At 30.5% G+C, this 12,454-nt stretch overlaps 2 protein-coding genes across 2 annotated transcripts; both read left to right on the top strand.

Moving 5' to 3' along the window:
• Nucleotides 1-537: 537 nt before the first annotated feature.
• Nucleotides 538-4,947, top strand: Phum_PHUM411920 (transcription elongation factor SPT5, putative; the record flags this gene model as incomplete). The annotated part of the gene is made up of 13 exons (XM_002428912.1): nucleotides 538-650; nucleotides 742-925; nucleotides 1,018-1,259; nucleotides 1,356-1,493; nucleotides 1,587-1,821; nucleotides 1,925-2,140; nucleotides 2,207-2,393; nucleotides 2,488-2,714; nucleotides 2,804-3,057; nucleotides 3,134-3,329; nucleotides 3,413-3,761; nucleotides 3,848-4,474; nucleotides 4,547-4,947. The coding sequence occupies 13 exons, from the start codon at nucleotides 538-540 to the stop codon at nucleotides 4,945-4,947; spliced, it is 3,369 nt and encodes a 1,122-aa protein (XP_002428957.1).
• Nucleotides 4,948-8,063: 3,116 nt separating this feature from the next.
• Nucleotides 8,064-9,521, top strand: Phum_PHUM411930 (uridine phosphorylase, putative; the record flags this gene model as incomplete). Its single annotated transcript, XM_002428913.1, has 6 exons — nucleotides 8,064-8,219; nucleotides 8,293-8,454; nucleotides 8,545-8,730; nucleotides 8,824-8,962; nucleotides 9,056-9,249; nucleotides 9,336-9,521. The coding sequence occupies 6 exons, from the start codon at nucleotides 8,064-8,066 to the stop codon at nucleotides 9,519-9,521; spliced, it is 1,023 nt and encodes a 340-aa protein (XP_002428958.1).
• Nucleotides 9,522-12,454: the final 2,933 nt, after the last annotated feature.

Raw genomic sequence — 12,454 nt, forward strand, 5'->3', positions numbered from 1 at the left:
AAAAAAAATTTTCAATATAACCAAATTTCTTCAACTATACTGAACAAAATTTGACTATATGAAAATGGCCTCCTGGATAATTTTTCAAAGCCAACGTATTCCGTTTATTTCGCCGGTATTATCTTACGCATATTAAAATTTTTCATTTGAAATTTATTTGTATATTTTAAAAAGTGAAATATATACGTAAAACTATTATTTTAATATTTTTTTAATATTTTAATAATTGTTTTTATTCTATAAAATTATTAAAAAAAAACGTTTATAGGCCCTGAAGGCATAACAGTCGAGTCAATGCTCTGCCATTATTCTAGTTATCGTATTAGTTGTGGTTATTGCTGATCTGTTAGTTTAGTATTTTAGTACATACGTTGTGCATTTAGTTTAGTTTTATTTTAAATATTTAACTTTATTCATGTTGAAAACTGAATATATATATTTTTATATATTGTGATTTAAGATATGTGTTTTTTAGTGGCGTCTTTTTAACTAGAATTAATTTTTTAATTTTTATATGAAGAAAAAAAAAAGTTTAAAATGTCTGATTCCGAAGGTGAGGGAAGTAATTATGGAAGTGAGGCTGGAAGTGAAAGGTTAAGCAGTGCTGGTAGTGGAGACGAAGGTTCAGAAGGACCGAGAAATTCAGTAAGGTAATAAGCAGATACTTGTAAGCATTTTTCAATTTCACTATAAATAAATTTTCTAGAAAATTTTAATTTAGTTATACTTGATTTATTTTAGATCAGAAGATGAAGGATCGAGATCCCCATCTAGATCTCACTCTAGATCAAGGTCTAGATCAGGATCTAGATCTAGATCTAGATCTCCATCTGCTACTAGGGATGATGAAGCAGAAGAAGCAGGACCTGGCGAAGAAGAAGTTGAAGATGAGCAAGAACCTGAGGGAGAAGATTTAAATTCTGAAGTAAATAAGAAACTTGAAATTTTTTCGAAAAATACTTTCTTTTTTTTTTTGTAATTTTATACTGAAATGATTTTTTTTTTTTTTTTAATTAGGAAGAATATGATGAAGAAGAAGATGAGGAAGATGATGATGACGATAGAGCAAGAAAAAAGAAAAAAAAAGATCGTTTCGGTGGTTTTATTATTGACGAAGCTGAAGTTGATGATGAAGTCGAAGATGAAGACGAATGGGAAGATGGTGCTCAAGAAATTGGAATAGTTAGTAATGATTTGGATGAATTAGGTCCAACTGCAAGAGAAATCGAAGGAAGAAGAAGAGGAACTAGTTTATGGGAGTGAGTATGCATTTTTTCTATATTTATCGATAATTACTAAAATTTTACTTTAATTAAATTTAAATTTTTAATTTCGCAATTGTTTTCAAATTCAAGATCAAGACGAGAGGATGAAATAGAAGAATATTTGAGAAACAAATATGCTGAGGAAGCCATTGCTACAAGGCACTTTGGCGATGGAGGAGAAGAAATGTCTGATGAAATTACACAACAAACTCTCTTGCCAGGAGTGAAGTAATAATAAATATTTAAAAACTGTTATCTCAAAACCATCATTTAATTAATGCAATAAAAACTAAAAAAAAAATTTACAAAACTTTTTATTAGAGATCCAAATTTATGGATGGTGAGATGTCGAATAGGAGAAGAAAAAATAACTGCTCTCTCTCTCATGAGAAAATTTATTGCCTTTCAAATGACTGATGAGCCTCTTCAAATAAAATCAGTCGTTGCTCCAGAGGGTATAAAAGGATATATTTACATAGAAGCTTTTAAACAACCACATGTGAAAGCAGCCATAAATAACATTGGTAACCTTCGTATGGGTGCATGGAAGCAGCAGGTACCGTTTATACAATTCAAACTCCTATTTTTCCTAAAATAAATAAAAAAATTTTTCAAATTTTAAAGTTAAACGAAACCTTTTAATTTTTTTTTTTTTTTAGATGGTACCAATTAAAGAAATGACTGACGTACTCAGAGTTGTTAAAGAACAAACAGGTTTGAAAAAAAAACAGTGGGTTCGATTAAAACGAGGTCATTACAAGGACGACATTGCCCAAGTAGATTATGTTGATTTAGCACAAAATCAAGTTCATTTAAAACTATTGCCTAGAATTGATTATTCTAGATTGAGAGGAGCTTTGAGAACGCAGCAAAGCGTACGTAATAAATTATAATAAATATATATATAAATTTATAATAAATGATTGGATTTTTTCATGCAGGAAAATGAAGCGTTAAAGAGAAAAAGAAAGAGGAGACCACCTGCAAAACCTTTTGATCCGGAAGCGATTAGAGCCGTAGGTGGCGAAGTGACCAGCGATGGTGATTTTTTAATTTTCGAAGGAAATCGTTACAGTCGAAAAGGATTCCTGTATAAAAATTTCACAATGAGCGCCATAGTAGCAGACGGTAAAAAAAAAAAATTTCTCCGAATCCATTAACAAAATAACTTTTTCCCGAATTTTCCGCTTAATCGTGTGTTTTTGTTTTTTTTACATCGCAGGAGTTAAACCGAGTCTGTCGGAATTGGAAAAATTTGAAGAAGCTCCCGAAGGAATCGACATTGAACTCCCCACGACTAATACGTTAAAAGATGATTCCACGTCTCATTCCTTTTCCACCGGCGATAATGTTATCGTTTGCGAAGGAGAATTAAAACATTTACAGGGTAAAATTATTTCGATCGATGGAAACTTGATTATGGTTCAACCCAAGCACGAAGTTTTGAAGGTAAAAAAAAATACGGAAAAGGAAATTAATTAGAAAAACGGTGGAAATGAAAACTTGATGTCATTTACCGAATACATATATTATTCCAGGATCCGATAGAATTTCCGGCCAACGAATTGGAAAAACATTTTCGACGTGGAGATCACGTGAAAGTTTTAAGCGGAAGATACGAAGGCGACACCGGGTTAATCGTTAGAATCGAAGAAAATCGGGCCGTTTTATTTAGTGATTTAACAATGCACGAGCTGGAAGTATTACCTCGAGATTTGCAATTATGTTCCGACATGGCTACCGGAGTTGATTCCATGGGTCAATTTCAATGGGGAGACCTCGTGCAATTAGAGTTAGTAATTTTACAATCCAACGAATTTTTTAACAACAACAATTTTACAACAATTAAAAACGAATCGCATTTACAGTCCGCAAACGGTAGGAGTCATCGTACGTCTCGAAAGAGATAATTTCCACGTGTTGAGCATGCACGGAAAGGTTGTACAAGCCAAACCTCAGGCACTGCAGAAAAAAAAAGAATTGAGACGTGCAGTTGCTTTGGATTCCGAAGAAAATAACATTCAAGTTAAAGACATTGTTGACGTTATTGACGGCTTGCATTCGGTACGTTGAAAAATATTTTCTCAGGAAGTACCTGATGTTGTACTTCGTAACACGACACTCATTTCATTTCTAAAATATTTTAGGGTAGAAGTGGGGAAATCAAACATTTGTACAGACGTTTCGCTTTCCTTCATTCTCGAATGTACATCGACAACGGTGGAATATTTGTGTGTAAAACGAGGCATCTTCAATTGGCTGGAGGAAATCGCTCAAATCCCATGGCTCCTTTGGGTAATCAAAGTCCATTTCACGGTGGATTCATGTCACCCCGTATCGCGGCTTCACCTCGTCATCATGCTGGTGGCGGCGGCGGCGGTGGTGGTGGGGGAGGAGATAGAGGAAGAGGTGGACGAATGAAAAATCGTTTTGGCGTTCGAAGAGATAGAGATATCATAGGTCAAACCATTAAAATTACAGGAGGTCCTTACAAAGGTATCAGGATGCTTTTTTTTAATTTTAAAATGACGTTAAAAGTGTGTGTGAACTATCCTAAACTTTATTTGCCTTTTTTTCTCTAGGGAATGTCGGTATTGTTAAAGATGCAACAGACTGTACCGCAAGAGTTGAATTGCATTCTAGTTGTCAAACGATATCGGTAGATAGATCTCATATAGCAAGTATCGGCGTTCCTTCCAAAGATGGATCTATCTCGACTTACAACCGAACTCCTTCCTTCGGTGGAGCTACTCCCATGTACGCCGCCGGGCAAAAGACTCCCATGCACGGACCTCAAACGCCAATGTACGAGCCTGGGTCTCGTACTCCTTATGGTAGCATGACTCCGTCGCATGATGGATCGCGAACTCCCGGACAATCTGGAGCTTGGGATGCCAACGTCGCGAACACGCCTGCAAGATCGAATGATTTCGAAGTTTATTCTTTGGATGAAGCCAGTCCGAGTCCCGGATACAATCCGAGTACGCCTGGATATCAAGCCGGTGGTCCCTACACTCCGCAGACACCCGGTGGCACCATGTACGGATCTGATCATTCTTATTCTCCCTATCAACCGAGTCCTAGTCCAAGTGGATTTCAAGGAGGATCTTATAGTAGCACTCCGAGTCCGAGCGGTGGTTACACGCCATCTCCAAGCGGAGCTCCGTTGTACGCTACCCCGTCGTTGCAGTACAGTCCAATGACTCCAGGTGAGGTTTGTGAAAATTTTCCGCGGGTGATTCAATGGTGAATTCAACATTAATAATCGTTTGAATTTTCAGGGAGCGGCTCGGCTCCAAGTCCATATAATCCTCACACTCCAGGAGCAGGACTCGACACTCCCGTCCAAGACTGGCAAACTACGGATATCGAAGTACGAATTCGCGATACACACGACGATCCGGGATTGTCGGGTCAAACGGGAATCATTCGTAGTATCACCGGCGGAACTTGTTCCGTGTATCTTCCAGACGAAGAAAGGGTTGTAAATATAATCGGAGATCATTTAGAGCCCGTGATACCTCAAAGAGGGGATCAAGTTAAAGTGATCATGGGAGAATTCAGGGAAGCCGTCGGACAATTATTATCAATCGACAATCAAGAGGGAGTCGTTAAGCTCAATCAAGATCAAGTTCAAATGTTACAATTAAGATTTCTATGCAAAATGAAGCCTAGCATGTAATGGAAAATAAATTGCACCAAGTTACTTTCAATTTTCTTATTTAAAACATAAGCAATTAATAATTTTTTTTTTTTTTTAAATTACCAACTTTGAAAAATAAAAAAATATATTTTCCGAAAGTCTGATGATGATGATAATGATGATTAAAATTTATTTCTAACCCTTTTTCCCTTCATCATTTAAAATAAAAAAAAAAAGAGAGAGAGAGAGAGAGAAAAAAGGTGGCAACGATCGTCGCGCCACCACCACCGCCGCCATTTTTTCACGAAAGGGTTCGTTATTATCGAATTGTTGTGTTGCGGTCGGAAAAGAGAGTGAACGACACACGCACACGTTCGATTTTATATTTTCAATTTTTGATTTTTGATTTTTATCGTTAAATTTAAATTATGAAATAACAAACAAAAAAAAAAAGAAAACTCCACGCGAAACGAAAACAAAACCGGAAGTGACGTTAACGAATTAAAAAAAAAAAATGAAAAATTCAAAATTTAATTTTTTTCACGGTTTCATCGCGTTACAATGATAAAGTAAGATTATATGTATATATATATATATATTATCGATCGATTTATTTTTTTTTTTTACTTTTTTTTCTCTAATTTTTTATTCGTTTAACTAAAAACAATTATCATTATTATTATTATTATTATTTGTCGTTTTTTGTATATAATTTCATTTCGTAAAAGAAAATTTTTTAATTATTATTATTATTATTATTACAAAAAATCGTTCGAGAATAATCGACACGTTTAATTTTTCGATTTGATTAAACAAAAAAAAAAAAAAATTTTCTCTCTCTCTGCATTTCATTTGCATACTTTAAATTTTTAAGGCGTTAAAAAACGCACCCATTTCGCGAACGTATACATAAATTTTTTTTTTTTTTTTTTAAACAATAGAAACGAAAAATAATTTAAAGGAAATGTAAAATAAATAAAGATAATAATAATAATAATAATGATAATTTAAACGATAAAATACGAAATCTTTCGTCGCGATCATATATGCGTATTAATGCGTTTTTTTTTTTTATCAGGTACCTCTCATCCGAGTGCTGCCAAAACAATAAACGACGACACGTAAACATCGAAAAATAATAAATAAAATCAGATCGAATAAAAACAATAATTAATCTCAACGCGTACGAAAAGACTAGAAAACCGACAAAAATTTAATAACGAAAAAAAAGTTGTATTAATAAATAAATAAACCCGCGCACACACCCACGCACGAACGAACGTGTATAATAATGTATTCCTTCAACAACAACAACAACAACAACGGAAGAGTGTCAGTGTCAGAAGAAGAAATTGACGAGTAAGTTTTTATTTATTTAATTACTTATTACCCCTCCCCTCCGCCCCCCCTCCCCCGAAAAATTCATAATATATTAAAACCTCGTGAATAATGATCGCAGTACTATTATTATTATTATTATTATTATTATTAATTTTTCACACCGTTCGCTAATTTTTTTTTTTTTTTTTCGTAATTAATTTCCGCAGCAGCCGAAATTAAGAGATTAAAACAAAATTCAACCTTGAAAATAATAATAATAATAATCACGATAATAAATGAGGGGGAGGAGGAGGAGGAAGGGGGGCCCTTTTAAATGATGATTATGTCATCGATAACGTTTTGCTATTATTATTATTATTATTATTATTATTATTATTATTATTATTATTATTTCTCTCTCGTTAATAAAACAATAATTAAAATTTTTAATGATCGTTATAAAAAAAAAAATTAAAACCGATCGATAATTTAAACGATTTATTTTTCAAAAAATCACGTGATCCGTTTTAACATAAATAATAATAATAGTAATAATAATAATAATAATAATAATAATAATAATAATAATAATAATAATAATTTTTAAAATAATCTTTCACTACGTGCTACTGAAAACGTATATGAAGAAACGTACAAAAAAAAAAAAAAAAAAAAAAAAAACGCACGATTTATTATTATTATCGTAATCGAATCCCGCGTAATAATCGCGGAAAATACAATGGATTTACAAAATCGATATTATCGATTCGTTCGATTTATCGAATCTATCCATCGATCTATCGAAAATGATTTTTAACAAGGTAAAAATTACCCTTTGCCCCCCCCCCACCCAGCCTACGAGAGGCAAATCCTTGATAATATTATTATTTTTTTAAAAATATTTAAAAACAATATCGAGACGCCATATTTATATTAATATATAATATATATCTAACGTTTTGTTTTCCCCCACCCCCACCCCCTCCCCCTCCCACTTTATTATATCGAATCGAAATAATGACATTTTATTTTATTATTTTTTTTTTTTTAAAAAAAAAAAGTTCCTCTGTGTCGTAAAGTATTTTCTATCGTTTACGAAAAAAAAAAAAAAAAGTAATAAAACGAACAAACGAAACAAACGAAACAAACAAACAAACGAAACAGTTTAAATCAAACAGCAGATTACTTACTTACTTACTTATTTTTTCTTTTGGTAAATAATCTACAAGATAAATAATAATAATAATAATAATAATAAAGCCTAAAAAAAAAAATTTTTGTTTTTTTTGTTTTTTTGTTATTTACGTCGCGGTGCCATTTTAGTTCGGTTTTTATATTTGTATCGCGAATTAAATTTAATAATAATAATAATAATAATGTAACGTTTGTTTGTGACGAATCGTATATTATTATTATTATTAACGTTAGTTTCCAGAATTTCGGAAAATATAAATTTTTTTTTTTTTTTTGGTGGTGGGGGATTTAAATTGTTCCTTCCGGAGAAAAAATTATTTCACGCACGTGGTTTCGCACGCGTACAAAAAATTTTCGATTTATCGATCGATTTATTTAATCGAAAAAAAAAAAAAAAAAAAACATTTTTCCATGCTCATAATGATAATATTTTTAATGCCCGACACGGAACGAAAAATTGATATTGATGATGATGATGATAATAACGATGAGAATGATAATAATGATTTAATCGAAATAGAATTTCGCGACGAAATTTCACCGACGAGGTAAAACGTAAAATTAAATAATAATAATAATAATAATAATAATAATAATAATAATAATAATAATAATAATAATAATAATAATAATAATTACGAATGTATCATTCCTTTTTTTTGTTTTGGTACAGGTACCCAGATGGTACGGTCAAACTTCGAAATCCTAACATAGAACTTATGGACCAAGATATATTGTATCATTTAGCTTTGGGTAGCGAATCTCACGATTTAGTATCCATGTTCGGAGACGTTAAGGTGAGTTTTTTGGCATCTTACTCCCCCCCCCTCCGAATTAATTTACATTCTCATTTGGGAAATTTTATTCTAGTTCGTTTGTTTGGGGGGCACGCCGAAAAGAATGGAACAATTTGCTTTTTACATAATGGAAGAAATCGGACATAAACTCCCGTGCGGTACGACGCTTCAAGACATTTCTAGATTTTCCTATCGTTATTCAATGTATAAAGTAGGACCGGTTTTGTCCATCAGCGTAAGAAAGAATTAGTTTTTTTTTTTTTTGTCTTTGTCTTTTCCCGTCTCAATCACGAAGATAGAAAAAGAAAGAAAATTTTTTTTTCAGCACGGAATGGGTATACCCTCTGTCGGTATCCTTTTACACGAAATAATCAAACTCATGTATCACGCCAAAGTTAAGGATCCGATATTTTTTAGAATTGGAACTTGCGGTGGTGTCGGCGTCGAAGGTGGTACGGTTATTATATCGGAAGAAGCCGTCGATGGTTTGGGCAGAGCATTTTTGGAAACGGTAAATAAAAGTTTTCCTTCTCCCCTTTCGCTTAAGGGTAAAAAAAAATATAAATGAAAACTTACCTTTTGTTGTCGCTGTCGTCGTTATCAGCCGGTTTTGGGAAAACTCGTGCAACGTCCAGCCAAACTTGATAAAAAACTTGTGAGAGATTTGAAAGCTATAGCAGATCCCGATGATCCTTGGCAAACCGTTTCTGGAAAAACAATGTGCACCTATGATTTTTACGAAGGTAAAAAAAAAAAAAAAAAAAGTAAAAATTTTCCAGCTTTTATTTATTAAATAAAAAAAAAATTTTCTTCTTTTTCCCCTTTTTACAAAAAAGGTCAAGCACGTCTCGATGGAGCCTTTTGCGAATTTTCCGAACAAGAAAAAATGAATTATTTGGAATCACTTCACAAGACTGGAGTTATAAACATCGAAATGGAATCTTTGTCATTTGCCGCATTAACTTATCACGCTGGAATCAAATCGGCCGTGATTTGCGTTGCACTCTTGGATCGTTTCAGAGGAGATCAGGTTAGAAAAAAAACGAATCATCATCATCATCATCATTTATTTAAACTCTTTGAACTGTACTAACATGAGATCCGTTTGCTTTACAGGTTCTAGCACCGAAAGAAGTGCTTGACGAATGGCAAGAAAGACCTCAAAAACTCGTTTCGAAATACGTTAAAAAATATCTTTCGACAAAAGGTAGATTGTCTTCGGTGAGAGGTCACGGTTCCATGTGCGTAAAAAGTCCAAGACGTTTCAAGCTGGTGCAACAAGAATCAGAAAATTACGATTAAAATCCTATTTCTATCTCTCTTTCTCTCTCTCTCTCTCTCTTTCTATTTTTCCAGCGTGTATATCGATTTTTTTTTGCCTTAATACAAAAAAAAAAAACCGCGTTGAAAAGGTTAAGAGGCTGGAAAAATTTTTGAAATCGTCGTGTTCCTTTAGTCTTGTTGAATGAGACTTTAGTTTATTATCATTATTATTATTATTATTATTATTATTATTATTATCTAAAAATGGTTACACTAAAATTTTTTTTTTTTTAAATATGTAACTTAGTCTACTATTGATAAATGTTTATTGATCGATCGATCGGTTTCGAATGTAATTAAATAAATAATTCTAAAATTTATTAATAATATAGAAAAATATTATTATTATTATTATTATTATTATTATTATTATTATTATTATTATTATTAATCGTTTGTTCGTTTGTTACTTATCGTATATATATATATATATTTGTTAGTCATATTATAATTATTATTAATACATTATTATTATTATTACTAAAAAAAAAACTTATGTAGAAAAATATTTATCGAAAAAAAAAAAAAAAAAAAACCAAATTAGAATTATTATTATTATTATTTTTTTTTTTTTTTACGGTTGTCGTTTGTCGTATGGCGATTGTTGTTTGTCGTATGGCGGTTGTCGTTTGTCTTAAAAGACAAGACAACTTTCGAGTATTTTCTTAAGGGTTCAAAAAATTACGACAAAATAATTTTTTTTTTTTTTTTGTTGTAATAAACGACCATTTTGATATAATAATAATAATAATAATAATAATAATAATAATAATAATAATAATTAATAATAATAATAATTTAATGATAACAGTTTTTGATTAAAAGTTACGTGTAAAAAAATATAAGTTAAAAAGCAGAAGGAAAAATTGAAAAATTATTGTTAGTTAAAAAATTTCGTTTTGTTTTGTTTTGTTTTGGTTGTTGTTGTCGTTGTTATCGTTTGTTGTTATGTTTTTTGTTTGAAAAATTTTTATTTATTTCAGATTAATATTATTATTATCATATTACAAAAGTGAGAAATTATGTATTGTTATAAGTTTATATATATATATCTAATGTTTCATTTGAAATCCACAAAAAAAATTTTCTTTTTTGTTTTTCAATAATAATAATAATAATAATAATAATAATAATAATAATAATAATTATCACACTTTGTAGATTTGATATCGTCACACACACCCGCACACCCACCCACCCACCAACACAAAAAAAAACTGTTATTAATATTATTATTATCGTAATATAATAAAACACCAAATTCGTATTTGAAAAAAAATTTATTTATATATATATATATATTTAATATAATAAAATGCTTTTATCGCGGAGTTCTATAATCATTGTTGTTGTTGTTGTTGCTTTGTAATAATAATAATAATAATAATAATAATGTAAAATTAATTATATTATTAATGAATTTTTTTTTAAACATTTATAAAAAATAATAATAATAATAATTTTGTTTTGTTTTTTTTGTATGCAAAAATTATTAGCAGTAAAATTAAAAAAGCTTTATGAAAATTTACCATTTATGTATGGAATTCGTTTGTTCGTTTGTTTTTCGAGGGAGGGGGTGGAAGGGGCGGGGGGTTAATTTTTTTTTTTTTTAAAATAAAGTATTTTATAAACAATAAAATTAATAATAATAATAATAATAATTATCATAAATACGATTTAATTTTGTTTTTTCTTATCCATCCTCTCTCTCTCTCTCTTTATCCTTTCCTATTTTGTTCGAATTTGATTTAAAAAAAAAAACAAAAAAAAAAAAACAAAGCGATCGTGTCGTCGTCGTTTCGTACAAAAAGAATCATAATAATGATAACGTAACCCTTTCATATTTCCCCTAACGGTTTTTTTTTTTTAAACAAAAAGGTTAAATGCGTTGACATAACTGTATCGGTGACATTCGCACTCATTCGTCCTGTTTTTTGAAACATGCAACATAAATTTTCGCGGGAAAAAAACATTGTTAATCATTCATCCCTTACATCATCAACCCTTCTTAACTTAAACCTTTTAAACAGTTCATAAAAAATTTAATTTTCTTCCCCTCCCCCCCCCAAAAAAAAAAAAAAAAATTTTTAAACTAAACAGTTATAAATCGTTCGAAATTGAACCGTTAAAAAACTCAAACAAACAACATAATGTTTAATTTACAAACAAAACAAAACAAAATCTCATCTCTCGACGTAATAATAATCGAAACGTTTTCTTTTACCTTTTGTCTAATAAATAAATAATAATAATAATAATAATAATAATAATAATAATAATAATAATAGAAGAAAGAAGAAGAGAAAAAAAAACCGTTAGAAATAATATTTGTTTATTATTATTATCATTAATCTTACCTTTTTTAATCCGAACGAAAAACTTTCGACGATTTCTTTTCTTTTCCTTTTCCACACACCTGAAAATAAAAAAAAATTTTTTTAAATAATTTTTTTTCTTTACCCCTACAAAAAATCGAATCGAATACAATCGAATCGTATCGTATCGAATCGAATCTCGATTTGCACGAAATTTTTTAATTAATATTTATTCACGTGCGTTCAGACGTGTATTAAAAAAAAAAAAATTAAACCGAATAAATTATTATTATTATTATTTTTTATATTGTACTCAGATGTTATAAGTTGTTTAAATAAAACTTAAATTACTCGTTTTCAAATATTAACTGTAAACTTATTAATCTTTATGTAGAGAGAGAGAGAAAAAAAAAAAAAAAAAAAAAAAAAAACGGTTGTTGACGTTGTTGTTTAAATATCAAGTTCTTGGCCGCCAAATATTTTTTTTTTTTTTTTAAATAAACTAAAACGAGTTCAGTTAAAATCTTGTATCGAAAGACTAACGGTGGGGGGGGGGTCGTACCTACAAACAAACAATCGAAACGTTAACACATTTTT

This window comes from Pediculus humanus, genomic scaffold (genome assembly GCF_000006295.1).
Source record: "Pediculus humanus corporis 1103172108180 genomic scaffold, whole genome shotgun sequence".
NCBI classification, from domain to species: domain Eukaryota; kingdom Metazoa; phylum Arthropoda; class Insecta; order Psocodea; family Pediculidae; genus Pediculus; species Pediculus humanus.